General features: G+C 44.0%; 1 protein-coding gene across 2 annotated transcripts in view; it reads left to right on the plus strand.

The window, feature by feature from the left end:
• The window catches only part of POC1A (POC1 centriolar protein A), a 108,198-nt gene that overhangs the window by 67,821 nt on the left and 23,558 nt on the right, over positions 1 to 16,819 (plus strand). For both annotated transcript variants that reach the window (XM_038771245.1, XM_038771246.1), the window contains one exon: positions 8,185 to 8,331. In XM_038771245.1, the coding sequence (XP_038627173.1) occupies positions 8,185 to 8,331 (147 nt within the window). The remainder of the gene's footprint in view (positions 1 to 8,184; positions 8,332 to 16,819) is intronic.

Genomic DNA, 16,819 nt, shown 5'->3' on the forward strand with positions numbered 1-16,819 from the left:
CTCCCACTATTTGTAAATCATTTTTGTCCTTCTGCAGCGGTAGATTGTAAGCTCCTTGAGGACATCCCGTCTGGACTACTGCATCAGCCTTCTCTCTGATCTCCCATCCTCGTGTCTCTCTCCACTTCCATCCATACTTCATGCTGCTGCCCGGATTACCTTTGTCCAGAAACGCGCTGGGCATATTACTCCCCTCCTCAAAAATCTCCAGTGGCTACCAATCAATCTGCGCATCAGGCAGAAACTCCTCACCCTGGGCTTCAAGGCTCTCCATCACCTCGCCCCCTCCTACCTCACCTCCCGTCTCTCCTTCTACAGCCCAGCCCGCACCCTCCGCTCCTCCACCGCTAATCTCCTCCCTGTACCTCGTTCTCGCCTGTCCCGCCATCTACCCCCGGCCCACGTCATCCCCCGGGCCTGGAATGCCCTCCCCCTGCCCATCCGCCAAGCTAGCTCTCTTCCTCCCTTCAAGGCCCTACTGAGAGCTCACCTCCTCCAGGAGGCCTTCCCAGACTGAGCCCCTTCCTTCCTCTCCCCCTCGTCCCCCTCTCCATCCCCCCCATCTTACCTCCTTCCCTTCCCCACAGCACCTGTATATATGTATATATGTTTGTACATATTTATTATTCTATTTATTTATTTATTTATTTATTTTACTTGTACATATCTATTCTATTTATTTTATTTTGCTAGTATGTTTGGTTTTGTTCTCTGTCTCCCCCTTTTAGACTGTGAGCCCACTGTTGGGTAGGGACTGTCTCTATATGTTGCCAATTTGTACTTCCCAAGCGCTTAGTACAGTGCTCTGCACATAGTAAGCGCTCAAATACGATTGATGATGATGATGATGACAGTTATTGTGGATTTCGTAACATGCTTCACCATCACTCAAAACTCAGTAAATACCGTGATTGATAATGATAATGATAAAAACCAAGAACATTCAGAAAAGCAACCAATGTACTACATTTGAGGTGTGTTTGCCTTTTGCTTCTGTTTCAGTTTTCACGCTGCCGGCTAATGAATTCTTGATTTGAAATTAAAAAAAGAATATGGTGGTCACACCATCTAGTGCATCGTTGACACTCAGTGAACATCAAGAAAGAGTGGGCTCCGAGCGCTTTCATTTCACCTGCTTGATCTTATTAGGTGCCCTGATTGGCTACACTTCATTGTTGACTTTGCTCTCTTACTCTTTTTATCTCACCCTCTGTCATCATTTGGCTAAGTTCTGCGGGTGAAATTCCCTGTCCCTTTTACCTGTAGAAGAGTTTGGTACCATAGAGGAGAGGGGTGGAATGTTGTTGGATTCTTCCTGAATATCCTGATTTTTTTCCATCTTCAGAAATGTGTTTCTAAGGCTCCTTAATGATAATAATGGTTGTTTGTGAACTCCCTCAAGTTTTTGTCAATTGTCCTGGATCTTTGGTTACTAGTGTCTTTAAAGAAGTAACGTATTACTATGTGGGGCCAGTTTATATTCTGTTCAGAGTTTCCATCCCCAAACCCCCCAGGCAGTTTTGCTGGATCCTCCAACCTGTTTACTCAGGTCTGTCCTGAACATTGTGAAGCAAAAATAAACCATGGAAAAGTACTTCTTTCTGGTCCTCGTTTCACTGATGCACGATTATCCATTTTGAGGAAAGTAGGATATTTTGGAGTTTTTGTCTGAGGGGGTTATTTGAGTGTTTGAAGGTGATATAATTGCGACAGTGCTTTGAGCTCTTTAGAAGACCTGCTCTATATAAATCCAAGGTGGTATTATGTGAGTTGCCACGGAAACCCAAATAGGAAGGAAAATGTAGGAAATTGCAAATGGGCTGACTTTGAGTCATATTGATCAAAAGCTTTTTGGACCACCAAGGGTCTATGTACTTTTTCATTCAATAGTCATTTATTTGCATTGATGGTGGGAAGGAAGAACATATTTTTACCATTTATAGGACTGGTAAAGGACTATTTGTACCATCAGATCACTAATAGCCTGTCTACTCACTCACCTCTGTGCCATAAATATTTTCATGTAATTTCCATTAATTACATGATTAATGGGTGACCCTGTTGCCACCTATTTGATAAGTACCAAAGCTTTGTCCTTTAGGGATGAACTTCCATGTTTGTAGTGAGCTCCAAGTAGATTGTGTTTGTAGAAAACTGGAGTAAAAACCCATTCTAGTGGGCGTGAAGTTGGGAAAACAGTCAAGACAATAGATCTGTAGCTGCATTTAAAATATACACGTGGATAAAGTTGCTACAATCTGATTGTTAGGAGAACTGAAATGGTCCAAATTTCAAAATTAAGTATGCACAAAGGTCACACAGCTTGTGTTTTGCCAAATTCAAAAGCATGCTCATTAGAACTGTTTCGATTAGTGGAAAATGAACACATTGTGATTGGACCAGGCCGCTTCTAGTCACCCCCTCCTATGCACCCCTGCCCCAAGCACCTATGTACTTTTGTAGCACTTGTATATATATCTTATATACTCTATATTGCTCCCTCCTCCTGTATTATTTTTTTATTATCCTCCTCCCCCACTAAACTGTAAGCTCCTTGAGAGTAGGGGTCTTGTCTAATAATTGTGTTGTCCACTCTCAAGTGTTTAGTACAGTGATGTGTACACAGTAGGTGCCCAATAAATGTAGTCCTGAAATGCACTAGAGTGTGAACTTATGTCCACATGAATCAATCAATCAGTGGGATTTATTGATGTCTACTGTGTGCAGAGCACTGTAATAATAATAATGGTATTTGTTAAGTGCTTACTATGTGCCAGGTACTGTTCTAAGCGCTGGGGTGGATACAAGTGAATCGGGGTGGCCACAGTCCCTGTCCCACGTTGGGCTCACAGTCTCAATCCCCATTAAGCTCTTGGTACAGTACAATGCAGTGAGTCAGTAGGCATGTTCCCTGCCCAAAAGGAGCTTACAGCCCAGAGTGGGGAGACAGATATTTATACAAAATAAATGAATTATGGATATGTCCATAAGGGCTGTGGTGCTGTTGGTGAGGTGACTAGAAGAGGCCAGGTGTAATGGAAAGAGCCCAGGCCTGGGAGCCAGAAGACCTGGGTTCTAAATCCGGCTCTGCCACTTGTCTACTGTGTGACCTTGGGCATGTCAGCTTAACTTCTCAGTGCCTCAGTTCCTTCATCTGCAAAATAAGGATTCAGTGCATGTTCTCCCTCCTACTTAGACAGTGAACCTCAGGTGGGACTTGATTATCCTTTGTCTATCCCAGTGCTTAGTACAGTGCTTGGCACTTAGCAGGCTCCTAACAAATGCCACAACTTCCATTATCAAGCGCTTAAAGGGTTTTCATCGAAGTGTGTTGGCAACGCAGAAGGGAAACGGTACAGAGTCAGCCTGGCACCCATTTTAAATCACTGTGCTGTCAGTGCCCCAGATGGGAAATGACTACAGCGAAATGACTTGCCCGAGGTCATGCAGCAGACAAGTGATGGAGCCAGGTTTAGAACCCAGGTCCTCGGGCTCCCAGGCTCAGTACTTTCCACTAGATCATGCTGCTACTGGTCACCCCACCCTAAGCTCCACAGCCCTTATGGATTACAGAGAAATGAAATGGCTCAAGTGGCATAAAGCCAGAGCTCTGACCACCAGACCACAAACAGCCACTGGCCCTACCAGATGGCCCTGCCGAGAATAAACTCTTGTGAAGAGACACTGCAATGTCAGCTTTTTTTTTTTTCCAGCAACGAGTTCTGTGGTCCGCAATAGTTTTCTCAGGCCTTCTGCTTCAGAGTTAGGAGAGGGATTTGTGACACGATCCGTCTGTTTTCCGTACGTTTTGGGAATCAACGGAAACAAGCAGGATTGAAATAAATGTCAAGTGTGAATTTTACATACCCTGTAGATGTGAATATCTATAACTGTATTTGTTGGAGGGCACATATCTTACCATATTCATAAGAGTACGTGTTTGTGTGAGGGAGAGAAAGCCCTTTCCTTTTTCAAAGATGATGCTACTGAGAGTGAAATTCTCTTATCCATGCTCCTTGAGTGTGGTTGAAAAGAGTGTTGCCTAACTGACAGTCCACTCTACAGGATGTGCACGGATAGCTAGTTCCCTGCTTCACTGCTGCATTTCTTCTTTTTATTCAATTGGTTAAGGCCTTACTATATGTCAAGCACCATTCTAAGTGCTGGGGTAGATACAAGTTAATCAGGTCTGATTAACACATGGGGCTCACCGTCTAAGCAGGAGGGAGAACAGGGATTGAATCCCATTTTACAGTTGGGGGCAACTGAGGCCCAGAGAAGTGAAGTGAGTTGCCCGAGCACACAGCAGGCAAGTTGCGGAGCCAGGATTAAAACCCAGGTCCAGGTCTGGACCTGGACCTTTCTCCCATCTGGAATCTGCCTCTTTGTATCCTAGTCTTTGCGAATCCTCTGGGGCAACCCCTCTTGTGATTGCTGGCCACCTTTCAATAGACCAGTTTTACATCGTGTTATTTGAGATTGTCCTTCGCTCTGTCCATTCTTCTCATGTTTCCCATCCAGCAAAGCTGTGTTGTATTGCTTCTGAACTGGCTGTCTTCTGGGCCCTTGTTGTTGGTTTTCTTGGTGAGTAATGAATTGGTTGAATGTGATTTGAAGGAGCAGGAGGTGAAACTGGTCCAGAAACTGGATGTGTCTCCAGTGTGTCTTATCACAGCAGATTAGGAAGTTGGTCTCCACAAAACCTTTACAGACTTTCAGTTTGGTCTGAAGCTTGATACCACGATGTCTGGCATTCATCTGTGACTTTTGAGTCTCCTCAAACTCAGGATGGCCTTAATTCTGTTGTCTTATTTATTTGTGTGTATATCATTGGATTATGCCCTGCCCAGGAGGCAGAATTCACTGACCACATTAAAGTTTTTTGTTGCAACTGAAAATCTTTGATTGTATGTAGGACTTCTGAGTGTAAGCTGGCATAGGGAGTCAAGAAGAGGGAGTCAATTAGACCTAATCCCACCTCCACCACTTGCCTACTGTGTGACCTTAGGCAAGTCACATCACTTCTGTGGGCCTCAGTATCCTCATCAGTAAAACAGGAATAAAATACCGATCTTCCTTGGATGGCAAGCCTCGTGTGGATCAGAGACTGATTATCTTGCATCCACCACAGTGCTTGGATCATTTTAAAAGGCGTAATAAATGCCGTACTATAATTATTGTTTTTATTTTGTGTAAGCAGAAAGTTTCTGAGCATGTTGAAATGAATCCTTATTTCTCCTTTCCTCTCCTTTTCTCATTGCTGGGCTGGACAGAAATATTTTCCCATTGCAGAAAGCCAATGCTCTGAATGGATTGGCTTAGTGGGAAATCTTGTTTGTCTGGCCCGAGACCAGGGCTGATGCAGGGAGATAGAGCAAAAGGGAAAGGGATCAAGTGGAAACTCCTGACCATTGGATTCAACACATTTCACCTGCGCTCTCTCTTTTTTCTTTATCAGTTCTCTTCACCTGCTTTTCCCCATCTTGTGCTCTTTACTCCTCCTAAATTAACTTTCTTACAGTGGCTCACTCTCCTGCCTCAGACCCCTTCCTCCTGCCAAGAACTCCCTCCCTCTTTAAATCCACTAGACCCCAGCTCTCCTCATTTTCAAAGCCCTCCTGCAAACCCAGTTCCTCCAGCAGGCATTCTCTGATTAATCTCCTCCATCCCAGGTTACATCAATTGAACAACTGCTCTTAGCACTTATATCTGTATGGTTCTACGACAGATTGGCACATTTTTAAAATAGTACTTGTAAAGCGCTTACTATGCATCCAACACCATTCTAAATGCTGGGGTAGGTAGAAGTCAATCAGGCAGGACCCAGTCCCTGTCCCTCATGGGGCTCACACTCCAAGTAGGAGGGAAAAAAAGTATTCAATTCCCATTTTACATATGAGACAACTGAAGCACTGAGAAGTTGTGACTTGCCCAGGGTCACAAAGCAGGCAAATGTCAGAGCTGGGATTAAAACGGAGGTTCTCTAACTCCCAGGCCTACGCGCTTTCCATTTAGGCTATGTTGCTTCTCTTGATTATTCTTTAACAGCCATGGGTTGCAGGCAGGAGGAAGAGTCAGGTCCAAGAGAGAGACAAGGAGCTCAGTGGCTGAGGGTATCAGTCTAGACCGTGATCCTCTGACTCTGTGCTCTCTCCACTAGGCCATGCTGTGAATCATTAGTCAGGCAAAATCCTTCAAGATGATCCCATAAAGGAGCAGTTTATAGCACCTCCTGCTCTGCTTTCTGTGTAGTTTAAATTACAAAATTCCAACCTGGGGTGGCACCAGGGAAGGGGGAGGCAAATATTCTCTGCTGCTTAGAATTCCCTTTCTCTTCAAATCCTCTAACCTACTTCCCAACCCACCTTCAAGGCCCTCCTTAAAAAAGCCCCACCTTTTCCATGAGCCATTCTCCAACTGATCCCTTCGTCCCTAGTCACACCATCCTATTAGCTACATTTAGCACTTAAGTGGTACTCTCCCAAGTGCTTAGTATGGTTCTCCGTACACAGTAGGTGCTCAAGAAATACTATAATTGTGGTATTAAGTGCTTAACTATGTGCCAGGCACTGTACTAAGCGCTGGGTATTGAGTGATTGGTTGATAGATTCTACGTTCTGTCTCAGAAATCTTGTCATTATCACCATAGAAATAACCCATTTCAGTATAAAACTAGTTGTAAGTGGCTAGACTAGATGGCCTCTGAAGTCTCTTTCAGCTGTAAGCTGAAGAGACTCCCAGACATCAGTGGACCATGTCTGCATGAGGTAAATGTAATGGCAGGCTGAAAAAATTTGCACAGAACTTAATTGGACTTTCACTTGTTAGCCAGCGAACATTATGGAGAGTTGATTCGACTGGGATCAAGAAAACAAAAGAAAGCACCTTTTCACACAGAAGATTGTAAGCATATGGAATTCTTTACCAAGGAAGTTGGACCGGGCGAAAATAGCAGTAGGTTCTAGAAGGGCTTTGGTAAATTCGTGAATGAGTGGGCTACTAAAGAGAAAGTTTTGGGACATATTTCTGAGCATCCACTTGCTTTAAAGCACTCAGTCACTTTGCCCCCTCCTATCTTACCTCGCTAATTTCTTCCTACTACCCAGCACATTCACTTTGCTCCTCTAATGACCTACTCACTGAACCTCCAACTCATCTATCTCACTGCCAACCTCTTGTCCATGTCCTCCCTCTGGCCTGGGACCCCCTCCCTTCTTCGTATGCAACAGACCTCTTGGAGAATGGAAAAGCTCAAGTGCAGTCTGTCAGTGAAGCAGAAAGATGTATATCAGAGTTCCCATGGTGTGCTCAGAGACAGGACTAGTGTTGCATGGCTCCAAAACCGTGGATTTTTATTTTCTGCATGGCCCATTTCCTGTTAAAGTGGGGTTTGTGCATAACATTAGGTTTGTCAAAACAGGGTTTTCCTACCCAAATATTACCTTCAGAAAATACACTTGACCTGGAGCATCTGCTACCCAGATATCTGGCTTGATGTTAGAAAGGGGGGAAAAGGTCACCAAACCCTTACAAGAATCCCCTGCCAGTTCTGTTTCCACACAGCTTAAGAGGGACATAGGAAACTTCAGGAAGGGGCAGAGGAGGTCCCCAGAGTTGATTATGTGGTTGATAAACAAGATGGATCAAGAAAGATGAAAGGAACTGGCTATATTCAGTTAGGATATGGTAAGGCTGTGAAGCCATATAATAATGGTCAAATATTCAAAGAGCCGTTATACGCTGTATGATGACCTGCTGAGGATAGAGGAAGAGGAAGCAAGTTTAAATTTCAGCATATAATAAAATAATTTCCTGACTGGGAGAGATATGGAACATTGGAATGGATTGTTGAGGGAGGTTGTGGAATTTCTTGTGGTCTTCAAAAATACAGTCTGTCTTCACATGCCTAAGGTGGTTTAGGGGGAGTTCTGCATATGGATTGTATGATTCTGTGATTTTGGTGGCTCTATTGCTATCATTCTTAGGTAAAAGGATGAGAGTGGCAGGAAATTTTACATTGTTTTTTTTTTTCATTTTTCATTTTCTAACATTTTATCCATTCTGAACTTGCACTTTATGCAGTGTGTGTCGAGAGCAGTTCCCATCAAATTTATTTAAAAAAATCTGTGCGTCTCACATTCTTTGTACTGGTAGAAATTAATGATGTTTTCCCCCCTTTTGTAGCAGGCAGAGTTGCATCCTGCCACCCCTCCGAGGGCAAGGATCAATCCAGAACAACCTATCATTCATCCTCTGGTGGAGATTAGATTTCCTGAAAACATCACTATCGTCTTTGAACAGATTTCGAAGCAGCTTGCTGCTCTCTTCCAGGTAGGAAATGCTTTTATCAGAGGTTTAGTTTATAATTTATTTATAATGACGCTGATAAGTTTCACATTATATCTTGTCTTGAGCTGTCGAGTCATTTGCCCCACCATGGGGGTCGGGTCTCTGTTTTCAATTTGGTCATCTTATTTCCGGGTCCGCCTCCCCTCCCCACTTCTTTCTCCGCCATTCACCCCCCCCCCCCCCCCCCGCCCCAAGTCTGTCTGCTGCAGTTGGCCCCCCATCCATCCACTTCTGGGTCACATTGTTTGAAACTCTGGGAATCGTGTATTGGAGAAACATTTAGTACTGCATGAAAATCACTGTAATTTTAGCATCAAGTCCATAAGAAATTGCTTCCTCCTCCCATTTAACGAATCTCAGGTTGATAAATTATTTGAAGATGGCACAGAGTTTATAGTTTAAAGCAAATCAATCAACGAGTGGTATTTATTTAGCACTTACTGTGTGCAGAGGACTGTACTAAGCATTTGGAAGAGTACAATACAATAGAATTGGTAGATACGTTCGCTGCCACAAGGAGCTTACAGTCTAGAGGGGGAGACAGATGTTAATAGAAATAAAAAAAATTACCAATATGTACTTCAGTGCTTTGGGGCTGAGGGTGGGGTGATTATCAATTGCTTAAAAAAGGAAATACCCGTTTTATATAATCCTGCAGTCGGTGGCCAATGTTCCCTACAAACATAGAGGATTTTATTTTAGTTTCTCATTTTTCAGCCTGTCTTTTGGATCTGGCGTTCAAATTCTTTTTTTAGTATAATTACAAAACCATAGATTTATTTGGAAGTCACAAATGGATCAGGGTTAGAGTCTAGAATCTCACACCTCAGTACTAGATCTAGCAACCCAGTTACACATGCTGGAACTGACCACCGAGATATACCATACAGCCAAGCCAGTGCCATGCTTTGATGCTGTGCATCTGAGATCTGACTATCCCATAAGGGATGCATTTGCTCCCCACTAAGATCAAGTAGTGCTAAAATGGAGGGGGAAAGGCTTTGGAGGTAACGGGCAAGAGTATTAATTAAAACGCCCTCAAAAACTCCTGTCATTTTCTCCCCCCCGCCCCCCTTCCCACTTAGTAAGAATAGGGACACATGGGTGAAATGAAGGACGAATATTGTGGGCAGAGTGGGATGGGGATTTTTCAGACGAATCATTAAAGGGGTGAAAATCTGGGGTTGGGCCTAGACTAAGTGAACTCCCTTACTTATACCCAACTCCAAATCTAGCTGGCCCAGCTGGGCACAATGCCACTTCTAGGGGACCCAATTAATACATTAGTGGCATTTATTGAGCATTTACTGGGTGCAGAGCACTGCACTAAATGCTTGGGAGAGGTTGGTACACCAGAGTTGTTGCATACATACATTCCCTGCCCACAATGACCCAGTGGAGAGGAGGCACATAGTCATGAAGCCGTGCACTTGTATGGTTGTCTCTGTGAAGCTGTAGGGACTTAGAGTTCCCAGACATGTAAAGGGACTTCTATCTGTGTTCACGTGATTCTTTGCTAGCTACAGTGCCACCAAAGCCACTACCCTTGCCAAAAGGCCAAACTGCCTCTTGAAATCCAGGTGGTCGAAAACAGGTGGGGAAGAAGGAGACTTAGATCGCCATCCTCCAACCTAAGTTGCCTCCCTTTTCTGTGGCCCAGCCTAGATTTGGTACACAGTTCTACATGGCAAGTCTGAAATGAACAACACTGACCCCAAAGAGAATTTCAGAAGTTGCCACAGAAGCGGGTGAAGCAGTCCCTCTCTAGCACTGCTGTGGCTCCCTTCTTGTCTCTGGCTGGAAGTTGTAGCAGTTTTGAAAAAACCACCCCAGGTGTCAGGGGAACCAGTCAAACAATAGACCACAGGCAACCGTTCCAACTGAGCTGGCTTCAATCATTGCAGAGGGGCCAGAACCCCAAGTCCGGGACAAAATTTGGAAAATGGCTGAGGAAACGGTACTTCTTTCCCTGTGCTGGGCATCATTATTGCGGCTTTGGAAACTCTCCCTCTGGCCAGGATTGCTCATTCCCATCTCTGGGTTTCCCGAACCCACCCGGGCCTTGATGTTTAGGACCCTGGGATTTGTGAGTAATTGGTCGTTTATAAGCCAGGTGTAGTATCACCAGGCACTGACACAGTTCCTTCCAACAGTATCTCACTGTGTGGAACCAGAGTTGTACTAGATTTATTACTAAACACGGGCTCCCACACAGATAGCCTTAAGGGCTAAAAACACTTTCCTCAGTTCAGGCTGAGCAGTCAACTGGTCATTTTCTCAGAAACAAAGCTTTGGCCACTGGCACCAGTGGGGCTTCCAGACATCCTGATTTTATCAATCTTATTCAGTCTTATTTATTGAGCGCTTACTGTGTGCAGAGCACTGTACTAAGTGCTTGGGAGAGTACAATATAACAGACACATTCTGTGCCCACAACAAATTTACAGTGTAGAGGGGGAGACAGACATTAAGTATAAATAAATAAATTATGGATATATACAGAAGTGCTGTGGGACTGGGTGGGCAGTTAAATAAAGGGAGTAAGGGCAATGCAGAAGGGAGTGGAAGAGAAGGAAAAGAGGGCTTAGTCAGGGAAGGCCTCTTGGAGGAGATGTGCCTTCAGTAAGGCTTTGAAGTGGGGGAGAGTAATTGTCTTTCAGATATGAAGAGGGAGGGCGTTCCAGGCCAGAGTCAGAATGTGGGTGAGAGATTGGCGGCGAGATAGAATAGATAGAGGTACAGTGATTTTATGGAATCAGGCCCATTTTGGGGAGGTTTGTCCCCAGGTCCCACCCAAAACATTCTGGGTTTTGAGTCTGTGCAGACCCTCCATCCCTCCAATGACCTTGATCCAATGCCTAGACCCTCTGCAACAGCCTATTGAAGTCACTTGGTGAAAATGTATGAAAATGGCATGGCTGAAAAAGTAGGCCCCTCAACATACTTGACCCTCCTCCTTGTGCCTTGCCCCCAGAAATTATTTTCAAATTATGGCTCTTGTGGCTATTTGTTCCCCCTTTCCTGCCACCAGTGATGATGATGATGATAATAATAATAATGATATTATTCTACTACCTGGGTTTTCGATTAGGAAAATGGCATGGCCTAGCGGATAGAGCCCGGGCCTGGGAGCCAGAAGGACCTGGCTCTAATCCTGTCTCTGCAACTTGTCTGCTGTGAGACCTTGGGCAATTCACTTCACTTCTCTGGGCCTCAGTTACCTCATCTTTAAAATGGGGATTAAGACTATGACCCCGTGTGGGACGTGGATCGTGTCCAGCCTGATTACTTTGTATCTACCCCAGTGCTTAGAACAGTGCATGGTACATAGTAAGCAGTTAACAAATACCATACAAAAAAAAAAAGAAATCGTAGGCACTGGTCATTTCCAGCCACCATGACACTGTGGAATAAGCATGGGCTTGGGAGTCAGAGGACCTGGGTTCTAATTCCAGCTCTGCCATTTGTCTCCTGTGTGACCTTGGGCAAGTTACCTATAACAGGTAATAGTTCACTATATCGGAATGAAAGAGAATAAATTGACTATGCAAATGAAAATCCAAATAAACTGTACCTAAGTCCTGAGGCTAGGAACAAAATACTTAAGTGCTAAGAATGGCTGATGTGTTGACATAATCATAGTCATGAGATTCTAGAAGGGCTCTGAAGACGGAGAGAGCTATATTCTACTGGGTTTTAATTTAAACTCTGAAGGAGGAGACTGTGACTCTGAATAGAAGAATCATAATGCTATTTATCCATGAGACAAAACCATCCCACTCTAATTTGAATTAGTTGAAGCCACACTGAGTAGTTAAACCCATCTCACTGTGGGCAGGGAATGTGTCTACCAACTCTGTTATATTTTACTCTCCCAAGCTCAAAGAACAGTGCTTGGCACACAGTAAGTGCTCAATAACTATAACAGATTGTGGATCAATAGGGAAATAAAAAAATGCATAGCCACCAAATGGAAAAAGTGATTACAATTTGAAGAACGTTTGCCAACATTCTATAATGTGAAGGGCTGTGTCAGAGAAGAATATTCATGAATATCTTTGGCACAGAATTTTATGTTTCTAGACCCTTTTGGAAAATACAAAGTCAAATAGGGAAGTGACAGATATAGGATGCGAAGCCTTGTCATCCAATTTAAAGGGAAAATAGAATGTTTGAAGAAGTAGAAATAACAGCAGGGAGGAACAGTAGCAACTCCAGTACACATGGGACTTTAAATTTGTGGAAGTTGATGGCACCTAACAGTTTTTCACTAAAAATTTTAGGACGGAATTGATTTCAGAAGTGACTCGACATTTGTGTTCTACTTGGAGATCTTGCCCATAGTGCAAAATTGGCTTTGTATTTCATGCCAAGATAATCTATGCCTGAAGAAGGCCAAACCTCCGAGTTTTGTGCATTTGAATCTTGTCTCAATCTGTGTATCATCATTAGGGATTACGTTGCATTTTTCAAATGCAGATAATTCAGATGCCTTGGATTATAATGAGGCAGAGTATGTTGTTCAAGTATATTTTTAAAATCTGGTGACCAAAGGGGGAGAATGTGTGACTTAAAATAGATGGAAGCGATGCAAAGAAACTAAAAAAAAAAAAAGGTCCAGTTACCGCAGAAACTTCTAAATGCTATTTGCAACCTAGTTAAGTGAAAGATCAGTGGAGGAGGAATAAATTAGAGCATTAGAGGACAAAATTAGAAATTAAGTCTGAAAAATGATAAAAAATAGTTTGACTGGAATTTTTTCTAAATGTATATGGATAAGAATAATACTAAAATGTTTATTATGACTACATTTTTGAGGCATAACTGAATATGGTACAATGGAATTTTTTTTCTGCAGAAATAGATACAAAGTGGGATAGTAACTGCATAACAGTATATCATGTGAATATTTTTTTTAAATATTCAAAATGATATGCCTTATTGCTCAATCAATCATATTTATTGAGCATTTACTATGTGCAGAGCACTGAAGTAAGCTCTTGGGAGACTAAAGTATAACAGAGTTGCTAGACACGTTCTCTGTCCACAAGGAGCTTACAGTTTAGATGGGGAGACAGACTTTACCATAAATAAATAAATTACAGAAATGTACATAGTCAATCAATCAATCATATTTATTGAGAGCTTACTGTGTGCAGGGAACTGTACTAAGCGCTTGGGAAGTACAAGTAGGCAACACATAGAGACAGTCCCTACCCAACAGCAGGCTCACAGTCTAGAAGGGGGAGACAGAGAACAAAACCAAACATACTAACAAAATAAAATAAATAAAATAGATATGTACAAGTAAGATAAATAAATAAATAAATAGAGTAATAAATATGTACAAACATATATACAGGTGCTGTGGGGAAGGGAAGGAGGTAAGATGGGGGGGATGGAGAGGGGGACGAGGGGGAGAGGAAGGAAGGGGCTCAGTCTGGGAAGGCCTCCTGGAGGAGGTGAGCTCTCAGTAGGGCCTTGAAGGGAGGAAGAGAGCTAGCTTGGCGGATGGGCAGAGGGAGGGCATTCTAGGCCCGGGGGATGACGTGGGCCGGGGGTCGATGGCGGGACAGGCGAGAACGAGGTACGGTGAGGAGATTAGCGGCAGAGGAGCGGAGGGTGCGGGGTGGGCTGTAGGAGAGAAGGGAGGTGAGGTAGGAGGGGGCGAGGTGATGGAGAGCCTTGAAGCCGAGGGTGAGGAGTTTCTGCCTGATGTGCAGATTGATTGGTAGCCACTGGAGATTTTTGAGGACAACATAATGTGTTGTCAGCCTTAGGGAGGAGTGAATTAAGGATATAAATCCAAGTTCAATGGCAATGTGGAAGGGAGTGGGAGAAGAGGAAGTAATCTATGTTGTGTGCAGGAGGAGAATTAAATTCAAACTAATTCACAATTCAAAATTAAATGTTTTAAAGATGTCATTTTGTTCAGCTAACTGTGCCAGCCCCTACTATACTCATTATTGTACATTTGAAGGATTTAATCCTTGAGAGGATGAGGGAGAAAAGGGGAGCAGTCTGAGAGAGAAGAATGGCTTTAGAGGAATGGAGAGTTTTGGGAGGTAAACTCCCCCGCACCTGCCAATTTGTATTAAGCAAGCACAGAATCCCCCTTTCCCCCCACTTTGTCCCATCACTCTGTGTGGCATTACTTTGAAAAATTCTCCAAATAATATTCATTTCAAGTACAGTTAGAGTACATCTCTGTTTCTGTGGAATGACACCCCTGGCAAAGCCTGCTTAAATCCACTTATTTTATGCAGAAGCAAAGGCCCCAATTCTTTGCACAGCTAAAGTAAGTTCTGCACTCAGCAGTGGAAATAAGGTGAGGCATAGCAGTGTCTGCTCATGGGGTGGTTTCTGAGACATTTTTCAGTTGCCCAACTACAAACTATCTGGGCTGTCCCCTGTCAACTGCTTTGCAGTACCTGCTTTTCGGCCTCCTGGCTATTGGGTGAGAGTGGGTGGGTGGTCCAGTGCTACTCATCACTAATGATAATAATAATAATAATTGTGGTATCTGTTAAGTGCATACTGTGTGCCAACCACTGTCCTAAGCACTGGGGTAGATACAAGCTAATCAGATCCCACAGGGGGCGCACAGTTTAAATAGGAGGGAGAATAGGTATCGAGACTCCATTTTGTAGATGAGGGAACCGAGGCACAGAGAAATGAAGTGACTTGGCCGAGGTCAAACAGCAGGCAAGTGGCAGAGCCAGGATTACAACCCAGGTCCTTCGACTCCCAAACTCGTGCTCCTTTCCGTTATGCCTCATTGCTTCTACGGGGGGGAAAGCAACTTAAACACATTTATTATTATTATTGTATTAAGTGCTCACTATGTGTCGAGCGCTATTCTAAGCTCTGGGGTAGATACACGTTAATCAGGTTGGACACAGTCCCTGTCCCCAATAGGGCTCACAATCTAAGGATCAGCATGTCCTGCTGATCCTAGGCTACTCCTTCCCTTCCCTATCAGCCCCTTGCGAGTAAAGAGCCCCAAATTTGTCTTGGTTGCTAACTGTGCTTTTGGCCAGAATCCCAGGTGCCTAGTCTCATTCATCTCCATTGTCTCTAGACAAGAGCTGAGAATTTCCAATCACTACTCAAAAGACGCAGAATGGCGGCTTTCTGCCTGTTGACTCTTTGAACCCTGTCCCTTCCCAGACTCCCTACCCCTCCTAAAATCCCAGCCCCTGTATTTCAAATGCAAAGTTGGCACTGAGGACCACATTCATGCCCAGGGTTAAAATCTTACTGTTAGCTGCAGAATCTTCAAACACACAGAATAAAGCTGTCTATAATCCTGTGTTATAGCAATGAAACACCTCCCCCTCCCCCCCCCCCCCCCCCACACACACACGTGAGGAGTTTAGAATCTAAGAATGGGGTGAAAGGAAAACCATTTTCTAGCTGGAATGTGAGGGTGGTGGTGACAAAGGGAAGGGGAAATAGGCAGGTAGGCCTGATGCCAGGGGAGGACCTGGATTGGCCCCACTGGGCCAGGGTGCTTCCTGCCAGCAGAGGGCAAGGGGTGGAGTTGCTACCTTGGCATCACCTCAGACCTCTGCCCCTTTAAGGCTCCAAGGGCAGGCTGAGCACATAAGCAGCATGGTCTAATGCATAGAGCATGGGCCTAGAAGTCAGAAGGACCTGGGTTCTAATCCTCGCTCTGCCACTTGTCTGCTGCGGGACCTTGGGCAAGCCACTTAACTTCTCTGGGCCTCAGTTCCCTCATCTGTGAAATGGGGATGAAGATTGTGATCCCCATGTGCGACATGGACTAATTACCTTGTATCTACTCCAGTGCTTAGTATAGTGCCAGGCACATAATGAGCGCTTAACAAATACCATATAAAAAAACCCAAAAACAAACACCCAAAAACAACCCACCCAGGGCAGGGTGAAATGGAAGGAGCAGGGCCAGGTACCAGAGCCCCTCCGTGGTGGGGCTCACATAGGTGGGGGTGTTCTCCCCCATTCCCCTACGTACATTTCCCCGTCCCCCGCCAAATGACTGAAAGGTGTGCTGTTGCCACTGGCACCACGACAAAACAACTTCCGGAGTGGAATACCCGTAGAGTGTTTTTTTTTTTTCAAATGCCAAAGGCAATATACACCTAAGAGATGCTCTGATTGTCACTTAAGCCGAGGGGAGTAGCGCCTTCTGAAAGAGTAGCAGTACGATTTTCCTTGGGTTAAATACATTAAGCAATTCTTTATGAAGAATAAAATTCAGATGAAGGCAATGTGCATCAGATCAATCAAGGGAAAAAAATCCCCAAATGAAGTCCAGATTTTGCAAAATATGTTATGATGTATATACTTTAGTTGCATTCAAATCTGTCCGTGGACTTAGTTTTCCAGTTTATGGTTTAATGGATGGTCAGTTTTACTGCTCAGTGACACAGGGTCACTCATTTTGGGTAGAAATAATCATGTATTTGGTACTAAAAATGAAACAGGC

Source organism: Tachyglossus aculeatus, chromosome X2, assembly GCF_015852505.1.
Source record: "Tachyglossus aculeatus isolate mTacAcu1 chromosome X2, mTacAcu1.pri, whole genome shotgun sequence".
Classification (NCBI taxonomy): domain Eukaryota; kingdom Metazoa; phylum Chordata; class Mammalia; order Monotremata; family Tachyglossidae; genus Tachyglossus; species Tachyglossus aculeatus.